Source organism: Hylobates moloch, unplaced genomic scaffold (assembly GCF_009828535.3).
Source record: "Hylobates moloch isolate HMO894 unplaced genomic scaffold, HMol_V3 SCAFFOLD_10, whole genome shotgun sequence".
In the NCBI taxonomy this organism is placed as follows: Eukaryota; Metazoa; Chordata; class Mammalia; order Primates; family Hylobatidae; genus Hylobates; species Hylobates moloch.
This window is the reverse complement of record NW_026652285.1, coordinates 29,461,583-29,482,118: the sequence shown is the minus strand read 5'-3', so window position 1 is coordinate 29,482,118 and position 20,536 is coordinate 29,461,583. Positions and strand designations below refer to the sequence as shown.

Here is a 20,536-nt window from a genome sequence, read left to right as displayed (position 1 = left end):
TCAGCCTCCTGAGTAGCTGGGATTACAGGTGCCTACCACCATGCTTGGCTGATTTTTGTATTTTTAGTAGAGACGGGGTTTCACCATGTTGGCTAGGCTGGTCTCGAACTCCTGACCTCAGGTGATCTGCCTGCCTTGGCTTTCGAAAGTACTGGGATTACACAGGCATGAGCCACTGCACCCAGCCTCAGATTTAATTTTTGCCATTCAGTTAGGTGTAAAATGAGATCTCATTTCAGTCTTGATTTGCATTTTAGTTATTACTGAAGAACTTAAGCATTTCTCCATATGTTAATTGACCACATGCATGTATTGTGCGAAATACTGTTCAAATCTTTTGCCTCTTTTTCTGTTGTACTGCTTATTTGATTGATACAAGTTCTTTACTCTTTTTTTCTCAATTTTGTATTGTGTTAAGATACATATAAAGTTTACCATTGTAATCATTTTTAAATGTATAGTTCAGGGTATTAAGTATATTCATAATGTTGTATAATCATCACCACCATCCATCTCCAAAACTCTTTTCTTCTTGAACTGAAACTCTATACCCATTAAATAATAACTCTTTTTTCCCTCCCCTACAACACCTGGCAGCCACCATTCTACTGTCCATCTTTATGAATTTCACTAATCTTAAGTACCTCATGTAAGTGGAATCATAGTATTTGTCTTTTTGTAACTATCTTATTTGACATAGCATAATGTCCTCAAGGTTCAACCATCTTGCAGCATGTCAGAATTTTCTTCCTTTTTAAGGCTGGATAATATTCCATTATATGGGCCAGGTGTGGTGGCCCTTGCCTGTAATCCCAGCACTTTTGGAGATTGAGGTGGGTGGGTCACCTGAAGTCAGGAGTTCAAAACTAGCCTGGCCAACATGGTGAAACCCCATCTCTACTAAAAAATACAAAAATTAGCCAGGAGTGGCGGCACACACCTGTAATCCCAGCTACTTGGGAGGCTGAGACATGAGAATCATTTGAATCCGGGAGGTGGAGGTTGCAGTGAGCCGAGATTGTGCCACTGCACGCCAGCCTGGTGACAGAGCAAGACCCTGTCTCAAAAAAAAAAAAAAAAAAAATCCATGATATGTACGTACCACATGTTGTTATCCATTCCTCTGTCAATGGCAGCCGGGCTTCTGCCACATTTTAGCTATTTTGAGTAATGCTGTCATGAGCATGGCTATACAGATATCTCTTCAAGACCCTGTTTTTAGTTCTTTTGGGTATATACTCAGAAGCGGAATTGCTGGATCATATAGTAATTCTATTTTTAATTTTTTGGGGAACCACCATACCGTTTTCCACGGTGGCTGTACCATTTTACATTCCCACCAATGGTGCACAAAAGTTCTGACTTCTCCACATGCTCACCAACACATTATTTTCTGTTTTTTTTGGTAGTAGCCATCCTAATGAGTATGAAGTGAAATATCATTGTAGTTTTGATTTGTATTTTCATAATGATTAGTGGTGATATGTATCTTTTCATATGCTTATCAACCATTTGTTATATATCTATTTTTTTTTTTTTTTGGAGACGGAGTCTCGCTCTGTCACCCAGGCTGGAGTGCAGTGGCACAATCTCGGCTCACTGCAACCTCTGCCTTCTGGGTTTAAGTGATTCTCCTGCCTCAGCCTCCACAGTAGCTGGGATTGTAGGTGCCCATCACCACGCCCGGCTAATTTTTTTGTATTTTTAGTAGAGACAGGGTTTCACCATGTTGGCCAGGCTGGTTTCAAACTCCTGACCTCAAGTGATCTGCCTACCTCAGCCTCCCAATGTGCTAGGATTATAGGCATGAGCCACTGCACTTGGCCATCATTTATTTTATATATATATATATATATATATTTTTTTTTTTTTTTTTTGAGACTGAGTCTCGCTCTGTTGCCAGGCTGGAGTGCAGTGGCGCAGTTTTGGTTCACTGCAACCCCCGCCTCCTGGGTTCAAGAGATTCTCGTGCCTCAGCTTCCTGAGTAGCTAGGACTGCAGGCATGTGCCACCATGCCCGGCTAATTTTTGTATTTTTAATAGAGACGAGGTTTCACTTTGTTGGCCAGGATGGTCTCAATCTCCTGACCTCATAATCCACCTACCTTGGCCTCCCAAAGTGCTGGGATTACAGGCGTGAGCCACTGCACCTGGCCTGTTATATATTCTTAACAATCATTATTTGTTCCAAGTATCTCTTATAAAGACAAAAACAGATTTGGTTAGCCCTGTCTTTTTATTACTATTGTGACTTTTAAATATAAAATAATCACTTTCAAAAGTAACTCCAAGATTTTTTTAACAACAAGTAATTTGGCCATGAGGAAGTGACAACTAAAAACTTAATTTTATTTATTCCAAGGGTCTGGAGGATAAAAAAAAAATGAAATTATGGGATATGTAAGGAAGAGATACATGTTATATATCTTTGGAGAGTCACTGTTTTATGGTTCAGGCATCTTAAAGCTTCTGCTGTGAGGCTTGGAGTATATAACTGGAAAAATTAAAGACAAAAGCCAGCCTATAATTTTTTTTTTTTAAATGAGATGGAGTCTTGCTGTGTCTCCCAGGTTGGAGTGCAGTGGCGCGATCTCGGCTCACTGCAACCTCCGCCTCCCGGGTTCAAGCGATTCTCGAGCTACCTCAGCCTCCCAAGTAGCTGGGATTACAGGCACACACCACCACACCCAACTAATTTTTGTATTTTTAGTATAGATGAGGTTTCACCATGTTGGCCAGGTTGGTCTGGAACTCCGGACCTCAGGTGATCCGCCCGCCTCAGCCTCCCAAAGTGCTGGGATTATAGGCTTGAGTCACTGCACCCAGCCATAAAAATTTCTTAGAACAGCCATTCAGCCAGTACGGATTAGGTTCATCATTACTTTTTACACTACTACTGAATTTGCCATATCCAGGCCAAAGAATGAGGACCTTCCTCTGTATTCATTCAGGAATCAAAGGACCAGTATATGCAAGGAGACTACCTAAAAAGTGGTCTGAAAAATTATTTTGTGGCAAAGTATTAGAGATATGAGATCACTGGATACTGTTTCAAAGACAGTATTACAAAAACAGCTTTATGTGAGGTCCATGTTCTAAAGAACTATTAAAACTATTCCATACATCAGGTAATCAAAAGTTGACTTTTTGAGGGATGTGATGATCTTTAAAAAATTGAAATTCTCAAGATACATGATCTTTACATGTATATGATCTTTACATGTGGTAGGTTATGTTTTCCTATTTATTCTGTTAACCTCATGAAAATCCAGTTCAATTGTAAATACTAAAGTTATTGACTACTTTTGGCAGCTGTTTTGATGGGAGGTATAACCTTTGAGATTAAAAGTTGAAAATGAAGCAGGGTGCAATTTAAGCTCCAATATGTAGGGAACACAAATAGAATTATTATCTGTAGTAATTGCTTTTATATCCTTTTCATTATAGCTCCTCATTTCTGTCTCGTCCTAAATCTTATATTTACACGTATAAACTTAACATTGGTGCCATTTAACTATGTCCCCTACCACAAAGTTGATGTGAACATGATCTTCTCATTACCATTTCATATTCTCATGTTAATCCATAGCACCTGCAGTCAGTGTTAAGGTAGTATATTTATCTATTGTGCTATTTCTAAGTCCATAATCTCTTTTTTCCTTTGTTCTTAACAGAACAGCCTCAAACTGCATACTGTTGATAAAAATAAGCACATTGGAACATATTCTTTCTCTCAGGAATTATGAGGGTTTGAGCTCTGGTGGAATCTCAGCCTAGAATCCATTGTTTTTATTCCATTAAGTCACTCAAAGCAGCCCTTTTTTTCCTATTGGGAAAAAAGTTAAATGAGAAATTATCCAAGTTGTTTTGCTTCCCAGGCTTTTTATATTAATATGGGATAGTGATCAATACCTTTAGCATGTACGAATTATAACTCGTCTTTTACACTGTTAGATAGTTTTTAACACTAATGCTCAAAATGCTTTAAACTATCCTTTTTCTTAATAGGCATTTGGCACAAACCAAGAAGATTATGCAAGTTACATTATGAATGGTATCATCAAATGGGGTGACCCAGTTACTCGAGTTCTAGATGATGGGGAGCTGCTGGTGCAGCAGACTAAGAACAGTGACCGCACACCATTGGTCAGCGTGCTTCTGGAAGGTGAGAACGAATGAGGAGATGACATTAAAAGTTAAAGGAAAAAAAGCAGCGTTTTTTAAAAGCCCGTAAGCACATTCTAGAAAAGTGAATTCTTTTCCGTTTTTAACCTTGTTCTTGATCTGAAAATAATAATCCAGTCTATGTACCAATATTGTGTACAAATTAAAATTTTCTTGGGGTAGAATGTTAGTGAGGAAAGATAGCAACTAGTTTTCTTGTAGGATTATATCTGTATTTCTGTGGCACTTAATACGCTAAATGATGCCACTTAGCCTCAGTTAAATAAATACTTACTGAGTACTTGTATTTTAGTCATTGAACTAGTTGCTGGGGATACAAAGACATTCAAGTGTTCATTCAGTCTGGTCATGAACAAAGGCAATGTAAAGAAATTCCTGACTACGGTGTATGTGTGTAAAGGTGTATGTGAATACAAGTCATTTTGCATAGGGGTGGTCAGGGAAAACTAGAGATGCTATTTAATCTAGGCCTTGAAAGACCAGTTAGGATTTTATTGAGTAGACAGACAAAAGGGGAAGGACATTCCATTCACAAATAATTAATTTACAGTTATAATTAGTATGATGGCAGAAAAGTTCAGTGAGGCCCCATGACTAGGGAACCTAACTACCTCTAAAGGTCTGGGGGATGAGAGCTCCCTGAGAGAAACATATTAAGCCATGACTTGACCAGTGAGGAGACTCTGGCCAGCCAAAGTCATTGGGGAGGATGTTTGAAGCAGAGCATGTGAAAAAGTCCTGGGCAGGAAGGAGCTTGAAACAGAAAGGGAGATTGTCCTGACATGAGACTGTAGAAGCAGATAGAAGCCAGTTCATATAAAGCCTTGGAGGCCATATTAAAGATTTAAACTATCTTAGGGGCAATGGGAAGCCGTTTGTAGGATTTTAAGCAGTGAAGCCACATCATCATGACTGCTTTATGATGGAGAATGGATTGGAGGGGCAAAAAGATACAGAAGAGACTAATGATTAGAAGCAGTTGGATTAGTCTTAATGAGAGTCGATTGTGGTTTGAAGTATGTGGAGTAGTATAGATGGAGATAAGTAGACTAATTAGAAATATTTAGGAGATAGAATAAAAATGACCTCATTATTATTGTCAATCATAATTATGCTAACATTTTTTGAGCCCTTGCTATTTGCCAGTCACTCTACTAGCACTGTGCACATATTATCTATTTTTTTTTATTTTTTTATTATTATTATACTTTAAGTTTTAGGGTACATGTGCACAATGTGCAGGTTTGTTACATATGTATCCATGTGCCATGTTGGTTTGCTGCACCATGTGTGCATGTGTCTTTATAGCAGCACGATTTATAGTCCTTTGGGTATATACCCAGTAATGGGATGGCTGGGTCAAATGGTATTTCTGGTTCTAGATCCCTGAGGAATTGCCATACTGACTTCCACAATGGTTGAACTAGCTTACAGTCCCACCAATAGTGTAAAAGTGTTCCTATTTCTCCACATCCTCTCCACAGATTATCTATTTAAACCCCACTTCAGTCCTCCAAGGGTAGTTGCTGCTGTTGTCTCTATTTTGTAGGTGGGGAAGCTGAAGCCTAGAAATATTTGTTAGATTGAATGTGGGCAGAGGTATCAAACATGACCCCCTGGGTTCTGGCATACATAACCCGGTAAATGGTGCTGTTTACTAAGATTGGGAACTCAATGGAAAGCAGATTTCTGGAAGAAAGATGATGAGTTCAGTTTTGAACATGTTAAATTCAAGGGTCATATAGGAGAAGTAAATCGGAAATGTTGAGCAGCCTGTTGGATATGTGGGTCTGGCTAGCAGTAGACTCATGAGTTGCCAGTATGTAGACTGCAGTTGAAGCCACGGGAGTGGATGAAATCACTTACAGTGAGGGTGTGGGTTGAGATGAAAAGGAGGCCTAGAACTTGTCTCTGAGGCATGTTAACACTTAAGGACTAAACAAAGCAGAAAAATTGACAAAAGAGGCCGGGCGCGGTGGCTCACGCTTGTAATCCCAGCACTTTGGGAGGCCGAGGCGGGCGGATCATGAGGTCAGGAGATCGAGACCACGGTGAAACCCCGTCTCTACTAAAAATACAAAAAATTAGCCGGGCGTGGTGGCGGGCGCCTGTAGTCCCAGCTACTCGGAGAGGCTGAGGCAGGAGAATGGCGTGAACCCGGGAGGAGGAGGTTGCAGTGAGCCGAGATTGCGCCACTGCACTCCAGCTTGGGCGACAGAGCGAGACTCCATCTCAAAAAAAAAAAAAAAGAAAGAAAAGTTGACAAAAGAGACTGAGCAAGAGTAACCAGAGAGGAAAGGAGAAAGAGAGAATGTGTGTTACAGAAGCCAAGAAAAGAAACATATTTTAAGAAAGAGGGGAATTATGAATTGTATCAAATGCTTCTAAGAGGCTGAAAAAGATACCAAAGTGTTTGTTGGGTTTGATGACATAGAGATCATTTGTGACCTTGATGGGAGCCTGTTCGGTGTAATGGGGGTGGGAGCCGTAAGATTTAGTGAGGATGGGTGGGAGGTGAAAAACAAAAGCAGCCAGTGTTAATAATTACATAGGCAAGTTCCATTTTGAAGGGAGAAGAAGGTGCAGTTTTGAGGGGTATGATGTCCAGAAAGAGTTTTTTGTTGTTATGTATTAAACTGTCAGATAGACTAGAACATGCTAAAACACTTTTGGAAAGGCTTCAGGGAAGAGGAAGAAGTCGAACATATGGGAGAAAGGAACAATCAGTAATGTCAGGTTCCTGAGAAGATGGAAAGAAGATTTGATTGGTTTATGGTTGAACAAGGGACACAGCTTCCAAAACAGGGAAGGGAAGTCAGGGATGTCTAAATGTAGGTAAGTTCATAGATTTGCTGGCCTTTATGAGAAGGCCTGAGTCTTTAGAATTCTAACTTTTTACATCACATTTGCTTCTAATAAGGCAGTTTTCCCCTGCCCCCAATATCAGCTCCTAAGATTGTCTTTTTTTGTTAGACAAATGATTTGATAGAACTAACAACATAAGTACTAATATGCATTTGAATGCATTCTCTTAAGAAGCAAAACCCTTACACTCTATACATTTTGCCAAAAGTTTGAAAGACTAAGGATATGTGAGAATGTCATGAGGCATGTATTTCACCATACTTTTGAGAAATGCTAATTAGTTCATTAAGTTTAGTTGCTAATAAATAAGAGAAAACATGTCTGCTGTGAAATTGTGTCAGGAAATGTTAATGAGCAACTAGTCGAGACCTCAGTGTGTTCTGGATAAAAGTTTAAACTTGTTTTATTTCTCTTTGCTTAGGTTGGCTTTTTTCCCCTGACTTGCTCATATCTTTATGCAGGCCCTCCTCACAGTGGGAAGACTGCTTTAGCTGCAAAAATTGCAGAGGAATCCAACTTTCCGTTCATCAAGATCTGTTCTCCTGATAAAATGATTGGCTTTTCTGAAACGGCCAAATGTCAGGCCATGAAGAAGGTATCAAGATTTTACTTTCATTTTAATTTCCTATCTCTTAAATGTGTGTGTGTGTGTGCGCGCACATATATATGCCTTTGTACATGTATACATATAAACCCATAGCAACTGTGTTCTTCTCAAGTGGAACCAAATTATCAGCAGAATATGGGGGAAGCAGTGACTGTTTTAGATTTTCTAACTTTGTAATGTATTTTATTGAGTACCTTTACCTTCTAAATTATGCTTTGTTTAGTACATATTTTCATTTCCTAGTTTTGTATCAATTTGATTAAAAGAGTTATAGTTGAAAATGTTTGAATAAAGTGGGACAAATTCATTTATGATTTTTTAAAGTTCTTTCATTATCATACAAAGTTGAACTCTTTGGGGTCAATTAAGTTGAGGAAGACAGAGATGTATCAATGGGAAAATAGTCCCAGGAATCCCTACAAAGGGATAGTTTTATATCAGGTAATAATCAGAATCTGCTTGGTAACTTAATGCAGTTCTCATCCATCTTCCTTTCTCCAAGTGCCACTCGTCACCTTCTTAATTAGCATGGCCACTTTATACCATCAGTGAAGTTAGAACAGCATAGAATAGAATCCTAGAGCTGAAAAGACTGTAAGACCATCTGGTCCATCTCTCTTACATTCAAGCAAGTGCCATGCAACAACAACAAAAATCAATGATGAAGACTCTAAATGGCTGTCCCATCTTACTTGTTAGATCATGTTTCCATTGCTATTCTAATTTTGCATACTGCCAGACAGTCATGAAATTATTTTTTGTATCCAGCTGAAGTATTTCTTTTATTTAAATTCTTTTTTTCATGCTTGACCTTTTATAGATATGAACTAAGTCCAAGAGATGTGGGAAAATTAGAATGAAGTGAAAGAATCTTGAGAATTGAAGTGCTACCTAGTAAAGACAGCTCAGGGTTTTCTTTTACGTTGCTCTTAGGCATTCGCTTTATAAAGATGTAGTAGTGTAGAATTCTTCGGTGTTTCTTTGGGAAAGAGACTGAAGAGGAGAAATAGATTTAAAAGGAAGATGACACCCAAAAAATGTAAGCTTGAGAAGCTAGTCTCTTGTTTGTGCAGGTGGCAGAAAATTGCACAGGGTACTTCAAATGGATGGAGGAAGCAGAACTTGTAGCAGGATTCCAGGCATACACACTGAAGAGTCCAGAGAAATACATAAAAATGTTTGAAATTGAGTGTGAAAGGGAAATATTGCCAGATGCAAAAAGAACTTATAATATCATAGTTTATTCTGTCTCTGAGGTGAAACCAATAGTATCTGTCCTTCCCAGAATAGAATAACTGGGACCAGTGATTTCCCTAGAGTAGGTAGGGCTGTTTTTCTTTGTTTTTCGTTTTCCCTCTGATGGGAACCCTTAACCCACTTCTTCTGGTAAAAATTTAAATAACAGCCCTTGAAATCTGTAGCTGTTGAATGTCCCATTTATTTATTGAATAGCTAATTCTATTTGCATTTTCCTAAATCATCTATTCCTGTGCTTTTTTCAAAAGTAGTAGTCATCTTTGCAGATGGTAAATTACTCCATTGCTTTCCACCAGCTGCCAGCTTCTACCTCAGATGTACTCTGAGATGTGGGTGGATGGTCCTAGTTTTTCTGTAAAGTTTTTAAAAAGTACTTCAGGCTTCTGCAGATCAAAGCTACTTTGTAAGTGTGAGATATTATCATTTTTATTATTTTAATCTCTTGCAAATTGACTTGAAGGGGGAAGGTAATATGTGCTGATTTTAGAGGCTTAAATGGTTAAATTAATGACTTAATAACTTATGATTTAATCTTCAAATTGTTGAAGCCTTTCAAGGTAGAGTTTTAGATGAGTAGAAGGCTAGGGAGTATAAAAATAAGTGTCCATACAAGCTTATTCAAAATTGTTTTAATTCGTGATTCACTGTCCGGATCATCCATGCACTCTTAAAGTTATAAAAATTATTTCTGCTTCAGCAGTATAATAAATTTATATTAGAATATTTGGTTTTCCTTGGGGGAAAAATATTATTCTTTGTAATTAAAGTTCAGAAAAGAGAAAGGAATGAAGCATAGGTTTCTTAGAAATATATTAGAAATATTACAAAATATTTCCCTGCAAATAGTTTTCACATTGTTACCTAATGATAGGTTGACAAAAGCCTGAGGGCTCAAACCAGTCTAAAGATGCTAAGTCTTCCAGGTTGTTTTTGAAAATGAAACGTAAATGTCATTCTTTAATGTAAGTTCTAGTCTACCTCCCACTACTGTTCTTGCCCCTCCCTTTTTTTTTTTTTTTTTGAGATGGAGTCTTGCTCTGTCGCCCAGGCTGGAGTACAGTGGCGTGATCTCGGCTCACTGCAAGCTCCACCTCCTGGGTTCACGCCATTCTCCTGCCTCAGCTTCCCAAGTAGCTGGGACTACAGGCGCCCGCCACCATGCCTGGCTAATTTTTTTGTATTTTTAGTAGAGACGGGGTTTCACTGTGTTAGCCAGGATGGTCTCGATCTCCTGACCTCGTGATCTGCCCTCCTCAGTCTCCCGAAGTGCTGGAATTACAGGCGTGAGCCACTGTGCCCAGCCTGCACCTCCATTTTTAGTGTGAGGATGGAAAGAAGATGTTTTAATTTTTTTTTCAGAGCACAAATAGTTTATAAAGTTTTATAATTCTGAAGAAAACCTTTCTTTTGTTGTTGTAAGTGCAAAAATTAAGGTAGCTTTTTCTAATTACAGAAATAATTTAGAAAATACAAGAAAGAACAGAAGAAAATAAAAATAAATTCATATCTGACCTTCAATTCTCTTTTCTACTCAGACACACGTGCACACATGAACACATATACCCCTCCCTTATATGTTGGGGATTACATTGAAACATACTGATGTAAACTTGCTTTTTTCACTTAAAATATTATGAACTTTTTTCAGTGTAACTAAAGCTAATCTGAATATTATTTTAAATTAATAGCTGTCTAATATCTGAACAATCCCTTTTTGTTGGACAATTAGGTTGTTTCCAGGTTTTTTTCACAATTATAAATAATATCATATATCAAAGAGTTATCTATATTCCCAAGTTCATTGCAGCGGTATTCACAGTAGTGGAATGGAATCAGCCTGAATGTCCCTCAGTGGATGAATGGATAAAGAAAACGTGACACATATACACTGTGGACTGTAACACCGCCAGTTAAAAAGAATGAAATCCTTGACATTTGCAACAACATGGAGGAAGGACCTGGAAGACATTATGTTAAGTGAAAGAACCAGGCACAGAAAGTCAAATATCACATGTCCTCATTCATATATGGGAACTAAACAATTGAACTCACGGAGGTAGAGTTAGAATGATGGTTATCAGAGGCTGGGAAGGGTAGTGGTAACAAAAATACCATTAAATAGAAGTAATAAGATCTAGTGTTCCACAGCACAATAAATTAACTATACTTAAAAATCATGGGCCAGGCACAGTGGTTCACGCCTGTAATCCCAGCACTTTGGGAGGCTGAGGTGGGGGTATCACGAGGTCAGGAGTTCAAGACCAGCCTGACCAACATGGTGAAACCCGGTCTCTACTAAAAATACAAAAATTAGCCAGGCGTGGTGGCACGTGCCCTGTAATCCCAGCTACTGAGGAGGCTGAGGCAGGAGAATCGCTTGAACCCGGGAGGCAGAGGTTGCAGTGAGCCGAGATCACACCACTGCACTCCAGCCTGGGCAACAGAGCAAGACTCCGTCTAAAAAATAAAATAAAATAATGTGTAGTTTGGGGAGTGGGCCTGGTGGTGGGGGCGATAGCAGGGAAAGAGTTGGAGCAGTGCCAGCAGCAAGCAAACAAGGTGACGGAAATCATGCTTAACAACTTTGACAAGGTCCTGGAGCGTGATGGGAAGCTGGCCGAACTGGAGCGGTGTTCAGACCAACTCCTGGATATGAGCTCAGCCTTCAGCAAGACAACAAAGACCCTGGCCCAGAAGAAGTGCTGGGAGAACATCCGTTGTCGGATCTACTTGGGGCTAGTGGTGGGTGGCAGCCTACTCATCATCCTGATTGAGCGGCTGGCCGTCTTTCTCCCTCAGAGCAATGACAGCAGTAATGCCCCACAGACCCAGGATGCAGGCACCACCTCAGGGCCTGGGGACTGACTCAGCTGGTCCTGAGGGAGAAGCCAAATGACTGCACTGGCTGGTTCCAGTCTCCAGAGAACCTTGGTGTTTGCTGACCCTTGGTGTTTGCTGACCCCTGACCCACCCCAGTGAGTGCCAAAGGGCAGCCCCAACATGTGCACCCCTGCATTTCCTGTCACGCCATAGATTGGCCCTCGAGGGCACCCTGCCATACTGGCCATGCTGGGCCAGCCCCACCTGAAGCTCAGTAAAAGCTGATTAAAAAAAAAAAAAAAAAAATTATGTATAGATCAAAATAACTACAAGAGTGGAAATTGAATATTCCTAACAAAAAGAAATGATACATGCTTAATGAGTTTCACAACTACCTTTATTTGATCATTACATGTTTTATACTTGTATCAAAATGGTACGTGTACTCCATAAATATGTATAACTATTATGTTGCCATAACTAAAAATTTAAAATTTATATAAAAACAGTATTCCATAGGACTACCAAACTAGGGAAATTACTGCTCCCATTTTCTCATTAGATTTTTCTTCACTAGAGTAGTATAACATGGCCGAGAATTTGGGCTTGCTCAGCTCTCCACCCTGACTGGCCGAATGACCTTGGATATGTCATTTAACCTATAAGCCACTGTTTTCTCATCTGTCAAATGAAGATAATAGCTGCATTATAGGGTTATGAGGATTAGATGGTAATTTCTGTAAAGTATCACACAGTGCCTGGGATATAATATGAAATCAATGAAGTGTAGTGGTTATTTTTACTTATTATTATACATACATTTTTTATTATTTCCTTATGACAAATTCTCAGAAGTGGGATTGCTAAGGTAAAAATATTAGTATTGTAAAGATTTTTGATACATAGTGCTATCAAAACTCTTAGGTAAAAAATACTCTTGGTTTTATAAGCCTACCCCTTCAGAATGTTGTACTAATTTGCACTTGTAGCCTCATCATATAAGAGTATGAGTTTCATCGCTTCTCGGCCTTTTGGCTAAGATCAAGTGTGGAGTATGAGTTTCTTGGGATTCTCACCCATACTTGGTATTATTAAAATATTTTTTGCCAATTTGATAAGCAGAAGGTTGGCATTTAGTTTTTTCTTTAGCTACATTTCAATGACTAAATGCTCAAATTTAAGATTTTTCAAAATGTTTTGCAATGACAATAATCTGAAACTGAAAAATATCTAACACATTAATTTTTGTTAAAGATGTGTGGTCTGAATTAGTTAATTCATAGAGCATCTTTACATACCATTTTATTACTTAAACCAACAGGTAAGAGATTTTGTTAGTAGAGAGGGCTGTTAGGCTTGCTTTAATGAGTACATGAGATTTTATTATAATTATACTATTGCCTCTTTTTCACAAATGGATGATGCTAAAATACATGGAAGTAGTTTATTCTCAATTAATTTAAAATTCACCTTGTACTTCTCTTAATTTGCTTATTAGTGAATCCTTTCTCCATGGATAAACTCCTCAACACTGCTGAAGTATGTATGAGGTATTGTCCTCACGTTCTGGGGGGTATACCATATGTTCCATTAAGATATTTGAAGTATTCACAGACCTTCCCCTTCTCCCCTATTTTATGTTTGCTTCCCAAACTTCATTCTATTTTTAAATTTTAATTCCTTCATCCGTTTTTGCATCAATACTTTTTTAAAAATCTATTTTACTAGTTCTATTTGTGCCATTAAATGAACAAAAGAAGAAAGCAGAATTTGATTTTAACTAATTACCTAATCTTGATGCTTTCTGAGTATACAATCAGTAGAGATGAAGTAGAAAAATCAGATAGAACTAAATTGAACAAAATTAAGTTAAACTACCAGTGATTTATAAAACTGTACCCATTAATAACATGATATAGTCTTATTTTCAAAGGATTGAAAATTAATGGAAGAAATTTTCCTTTCCACTAGCTTTGCAAGAAAGAAATAATCTTCTTTGAATATCCTCCTGTAAATCCCACTGCAAATTGTAGTCTGCACAGAACAGAATCGTGATGCCTAATCCTCCTCTTTTCATGGTTTAGTCTATACAAAGAGCAGAGCTGGAAATTGGATCTTTTGACAGCAGTTACTAAGCAACAGAATTTGGATGTTTTTGGTTAACATCCTAATATATAATGTAGCTGATTTGTTGAAGTTTTTGCATGTATTAGCTGAGAGAAGTGGGCACTCCGGAAGTGACTACAGGTCCCTGTATGGCTGGGGGTGGGCATTTGTTGTTGTTTTGTTCAGTACACTGTGTCCTTTGGCACTTGTATCTCTTTGGCATAGAAAGGAGGCTGATGTAGAACTTTCAGACCTTGTGACTTTTTATATTATTAAGAATACCCTTCTCTGTGGCTCACGATATGTGAAAATGTAAGATTTTTTCCTGAAAAGCAGGGAGAACAAATAAAGGATTTTAAGGTCATTCCGGGAAGCTTTAGAGCTTTGCCAAAAGTTTAGGTCCACTTCCTGAGGCAGTTTCATTAGCAGACAGCTAATGTTTGCGTGGTCTACTCCCAAGTTATTTTTAGAAATTAGAGATTATTACTGATAGCACCCATTTGAATTTGCTCATTTACGTTTTTATATGCTACCAAATGTGATTAGAGTATGCTTTTAACTAATCGCTGACAGATTTACTGCATTAGGGATTTTCTAAGCCATCAGATTCCTACAGTCATCAGATTTCTACTAACTAGGTACTTCACGGTAAGCACTTCAGAATTGAGATGAAGTCTTTCAGCCCCCAGAAGAACCAGAGTATTTGGCTTTGCTTACCTAAGGGCACTAAGGAGGTCCCAGAGGATGGAGGGCTGAATCTCCTGAGAGCATGCTTGTTGTGGCTTGTGATCCCAAAAGGCTGGGATTAATGGAACTAATGCTGGTGTGCTCCCATTTGCACTTGTGTAGACTGTGGAGCCCATAGCTGCTGCCCCTGTCCCACACACAGGTGGCTCCCCACTTGTCTGAAGATCCCAGGAGTGGGCTGTTTGACTTAAGAGCTTGCTGTGTCCTTGAGCACCATATTCAGACCTGCCTCTAATCCCTGCGTGGCAGAGCCCCGCTTCTCCTGTCCCTCAGTGCTCATGGAGTGCATGTGGCACACTCTTGCCTTAAGCCCAGGCTCCCCACACTCTGGGTTGTCTCTCATGCTCCTGCAGCCTGTGTCATACCCCTCCACCTTTGGCATGTCTCTCATGCCCCTCCACCTTTGTATGCAAGAGAGGTTACAGTTTAATATGACAATCTCATTATGTGCACAGGTGGATATAATGGGCTTCTGTGTTTTCTAGAGCTGCTCTTCCTTCCTTTAGAGTAGACCTCCCGTTATTTCATGAGACACAGGCTGACTGATGCCACTCTTTCCCACATTATTTCCTTCTTCAGTTCTTTCTTTTTTTTTCTTTAGCCTTCTCTTTCAGACTTCCCACCTAACTTTAAGACCCTATATATATGTCGATAATTTTACCTGTTCTACAGGAAACTTTGTAATAAAACTAGACTGACTGTACACTCTTAAGATTAATTTTGGGGGGGAGTCTATAAGATATGGTTCTTACCTTCTTACCTCCAGCCTCAGCCATCCTGGTATCTTCTGTATTGGGGCATCTTTGGATCTAGAGCAAGCACTGTGTTACCTGCTGTGTGCTATAACTCACGGTGAGTTTGGCACTTCAGTTGTACTCGTCTGACCAGGGCAGTTTGTACAATTTTACTTTTCTCGCATCTTTCTTTCCAGTACGTCTCCTTCTGGGATTTATCTACCTAAAGTTGTGGTGCAGCTTCCTGGCTTAGTATGTAAATATCTCACTTGGATTTTACTGTGGCAGCTAACCTCATGTACTTGCCAGCCAACTCTGAGTATCTTCTTAGTGAGAATTCTGCTGGGGCCTGGGCCAGAAAGGGTGAAAGGGACTAAGGGACTGAGGAGACTAGGCAGAAATCGTGGATCCTGGGAAGAGTTATGAGCACAGGTTGCACTAGTGACTAGATAAGGAAGAAAATTTACATGTGAGAAGAGAAAGGGGTGTGTGTGTGTGTATGTATTTAAATTAGAGCAGAGTAGCTACCCAGAGGAGTTTCAGTTGACTGGTTACCTGAAACTAGTCAAGTTACAACTGGGATTGCACAGCCTTCGTCATGGTCGGTGTGTTAATAGAGCTTGCTGTGAGTGCACCTCTCCTTCTGATAGTAATTAGTACAGAGACCGACTGCAAAAAACAAAAACAAGCGTCACTACTTGATATTAAGTGACTGCTGCAGGTATTTTTCCTCTCAAATGTTGTGTGTAGGCCATGCAGTCAACTGTGAAGTGATTTGAAATGCTTTGTGAATTACAATATCTGAGATAAGTTGGTGAGACTACATACCATGTAGCAAGTCATCATCAGTTTAGACCTAAGCAATGTCCTGAGTAAGGTCCTTGCAGCCATATAAGCTGTACATTGTTTTGAGAAGGAAAAACAACCTGCAACCAGCCAGGCTGTGGTGTCCCAGGTCCCTATGGCTGTAATCCATGATCTCACAGCCTGATGGTCAGAGTTACATGCTTGCATCAGAGCTTTTAGTAGAATTCTGAAAAATGTTTTGAAAAGCAAAGCATTATTTTCAGTGATTCCTTAAAATTACCTGAGTTTATAAAATGCCACATTGGCTGCCCTATTGGTTCCGTCTTCAAAAAAAGTAGCAAAGAACCACTGTAGAACTGCTTCTGAGCTTTTCAGTTGTCTCGAATGTACCAACTCAAAGACAAAAGGAGCCATCATTATGTATCAAGAGACAGAAATAAATACCCTATTCTCATTTTCTCTTTTTCTGTGTTTGGGGAGGAGAAGATAAAAGGCCCTTCTCTTCTTGCTCTTTAATGTACTCGTGATCCATTTTCAAACCAGCTTCACCTCTGTGTTTTATTTCAGTTGCCAAATCAGGACGGATCCTTGACTCCAGTTTTCTCTTTCATCACCACACCCATTTATTCACCAAGTTCTTTCAGTTCCTCCTCCTAAACATCTCTAGATTCTGTCCACTTATCAGCACACCCACTCCCTGGCCACCATCATTTCTCACTAGAATTCTACAATCTCAATTAACTATTATTCCCCTCTAATGCTTTTCTATACAATCAGGAAAATGTTTCTAAAACATAAGCCTGACATGTCAGTCCATTGCTTATAACCCTTTAGTGGCTTTTTATTGCCTTTACAATAAAATTTTAACTCATGAAATTTGTAAGACTCTTTATGTCCAAATTCCTTCATCACCTCTTCTGATTCATCTCACCTACCACTCCACTGACATTGACACCAATACCACTTTATTTTAATTCTTACTGACCGTTCCTACAGTGTTCCTGAATGTTCACATCTCTGTGTCTCCTAATTTTCAGTATATTCTCCTTAGGACACTTTCTTCCACCTTTCCATTGGTTGACTGTTGTTCATGCTTCAAGTCTCAGGTTAAGTGTCACTTCCTAAATTTAAGAGACTGTCCTGACTCCCTAAGTCCATTTAAGAGTCAAGATAGGCTGAGTTATGCTGCATGAAAGAATAACCCGAAAATCTCAGTGGCTTAACACAACAAAGTTTATTTTTTATTCACACTACTATGTCTCCATCATGGCTCAGACAGTGATTTCTGTTCATTATATTTTCTCAGAGACTCAAGCTAATAGATAATAGAGGCCCCGTCTTACATCTGATTCCATGATAGCCAAGGCAGGGAAAGGAGTATGGTGAATCATGCAGTGACTCCTAGGGCTTCTTTCAGAAAGGGGTATATTTCCCCTCATATTTCATTAACCAAAGCAAGCCCCATAGTTATGCCTGACTTCCAAGGCACTGGGGAAATACTGCCTACCCTGTGCCCCCATATCATCTTGTATTTCGCCTAGCCTAATAATGTCATGCTTTGTTATAATTACATGTGACTTGCTTCCCCAACTCTAACTTTTGTGAAAGTAGGATCATTTTTGTCTTATTTATTCTCTGCAGTGCCTTCATTAATGCTTGGTACATAGTAAGAATTCAAAAATATTTGTTGAATGAGTGAATGAATAAGGCAGCACTCCAAGACTCAATCCTTAGGCCTTTTTTCTTCTTCTTCTACCATTTCTCCTTGAAGATGGCGTCCTCTGTCATGGTTTCAGCAGTCACTGCCCTGAGAGTGATTTCCATTCCCTGACTTCAATCAGATATCTCCAACTTCTCCCTTAATATTTCTACTTGAATTTAAAATGTGTAAATTTATTCTTTTAGTAAATACTTCTTAGTTACTCTCTAATAAGGCATTATATTAAATGATATGAGGATACAGAGGTAATTAAGACAGTGCTTGCCATCTGAGGGCTTGCAATCTAGTATAATACAAAAATAGTACAATGAATCAATAATATATATACATAATATGCAAAATCCTGTGCCAAAGGAGAAGACAAGTGATTTATGGCAAGATGGAACTGGAACTTGTGTTGTTTCAACCATTGAACCTATAGAGCAGACATCATTACTGAATTCTGTTCTGTGCTGGGCACTAGACATAACACGAACAGAGTAAAGCTTTTATCCACCTCACAGTCCAGTGGGGAGACAGATAGCTTAGGACGAAAGGAGAGATGGGGTTTAGACAGAGTGTGGGAGGGTAATTAGGGGGTAAAGGGATGGTGCATAGGAAAACGTTTTCACCAGAGGGGTTGACCTGATTAAATATCTGGAGAAATTGTCAGTATTTATGCCAGGAAAGATGTAAGGAAGGAACTGAATCAAGATGGTCACAGTGAGACTCTATTATGGTAACTTAATTGTTAGGAATACTTTAAAAACCAAATATACACAGGTTGTTTTTAAACCTAACATGAAAAATGGTTAATATCATGAGTTTGACTTTATTTCTGTACCTAGTTATAAATCTTCAATGGTTAAAAGATACCCAGGAAGGAATATATGCCATTCCAAGCAAGATGTTGGTGCGGGTTTACTATCTTGGTGTACTGAGGTTGGTTACCAACCAGAGAGATGGGGCTGGGATGCAGAAACTAATTCTTACTCATGACACCGATGAGATTTCCTGAGCCCCACCTGTTGTCTATGGAATAGGACCTTCATTTGCAAAAAGGCTAGTCTCAAGGCCTTGAGTACTTCTATTCAGTTTGCAGATAAGCTAATTCTTCTATCTGATTTGAAAATTACCACATCCTTGGCAGGCTAAAACAGTTCCTTCACTGCTTAATTTCATTCTCATTTCCCTGACCATCTTAAGACAGTGCATTCTTATGTTTTTTCTGGTTTTATACGTGCATCTATCTGATTCTTCATACTCAACCTTTAATTCTTTTGTAAGCTCTTTTACCATTATGGTCTGATTTGAGCTGACAGAATTCTGATCTTTCAGTGTTACTTCTGCTTAACAGAGCCACAATTCTTACAGATAATAAAATGACATCTAGTTTTATTTTACACATCTCTTGTGGCTCCATCTAGCTCTTGAGTCATTACACTAAAGTCCTGCTCCTGACACAGATACCAGAGACCAGTGTGATAGAAGTGATGGGATGTGTCAGTTGATTAATGATCAGCTAGTCCCCATCCTGCCCAGGTGTGACACACACAGCTGTTAGTGCTGAAAACAGCCTTAGCCTGCTCTCTGTTCAGCGGTGATCCAGTGTGTCAATTCTAATTTATTATAGTCCGAAGTGTTGGTGTTTTCCTGTGCTTTGTTTAGTATTGCTCGAGAAGTAACTAAACTTCTTGGAAATTGTCGTAACTATGGAGGACAGTGAGATAATAAATGACTTTGTTTTCTTTCAGATCTTTGATGATGCATACAAATCCCAGCTCAGTTGTGTGGTTGTGGATGACATTGAGAGATTGCTTGGTGAGTCCTAACTTCTGTTGTTGTATTATCTTTGCCACATTACAGCTAATATCTCAAAAGTTACAAGAGAAAATTAACAAGTATTTATAAACTGTAAAGCAATAGAAATACCTTTCTTTGTCTTACAAGGAAATATAACATTCTCTTTTAAATAGCTGACATCAATGATAGTATTCATTTTAATATGCCCTGTGACTATAACACTATTATAAACTGCTTTCTTGTAAGGGCCCACGTCTCATTTTGTATCTTCTAGTGTGCCCTTGCCATAGTAAATGACTAGTAATTTTCATTGATGGGTATATCTGTTATTTAGGACCTCTGAGCTCAGAAATTCACTTGTGAACTTTGACAGAACTAATGAAAGAAGGGTTTAGGATCACAGTGAAATCCTGAAATTCACTAAAACACTAAGGGCAGAAGTTGTAAGCTCTCTGCACCTCAGTTTCTGCTCTTACAAAACCGAGACTATAATCCCTCTCTTGCTTATCCCACAGAGTAATTGTGAAGACAAAAATGGGATAATAAATCTTGAAAAAATTTTGTTAAGTTAAAAGTGTTCTATAGTAATTTTTTTAATATGTATTAAATATCTCCTATGTTGAAGTGCACTCCTACAGGATACAAACATGAAAAAGACTTGGTCCTGGCACTTAACTCATAAGAAATAAACTGCAAAGAAGGGCCAGAAAGTTGTTAATTTTATTTCACTGTAAAATTAAATCAGTCTGACATAAATTCATTACAACAATGGCTTAGGAAGGGGTAATACACTCTATTGAAATAGAAACCCACCTGGTGACTTAATAACATCTGAAAATACTACCCAGTGTCTGAATAATCCCTTCTTCTTTAAGCTGTCCATAATGGTGTAGTCGTGATTTCAAG

General features: G+C 38.8%; 2 protein-coding genes and 1 pseudogene across 4 annotated transcripts in view; all 3 read left to right on the top strand.

The window, feature by feature from the left end:
- Nucleotides 1–20,536, top strand: part of NSF (N-ethylmaleimide sensitive factor, vesicle fusing ATPase) — a 166,303-nt gene that overhangs the window by 115,058 nt on the left and 30,709 nt on the right. For all 3 annotated transcript variants that reach the window (XM_032163943.2, XM_032163941.2, XM_032163942.2), the window contains exons 14-16: nt 4,009–4,165; nt 7,512–7,645; nt 19,582–19,648. In XM_032163943.2, the coding sequence (XP_032019834.1) occupies nt 4,009–4,165; nt 7,512–7,645; nt 19,582–19,648 (358 nt within the window). The remainder of the gene's footprint in view (nt 1–4,008; nt 4,166–7,511; nt 7,646–19,581; nt 19,649–20,536) is intronic.
- Nucleotides 8,764–11,992, top strand: LOC116474995 (vesicle-associated membrane protein 5-like). The gene is made up of 2 exons (XM_058445317.1): nt 8,764–8,848; nt 11,400–11,992. The coding sequence occupies exons 1-2, from the start codon at nt 8,764–8,766 to the stop codon at nt 11,777–11,779; spliced, it is 465 nt and encodes a 154-aa protein (XP_058301300.1). The 3' UTR covers nt 11,780–11,992.
- LOC116476089 (U2 spliceosomal RNA) lies at nt 12,750–12,908 on the top strand (annotated as a pseudogene).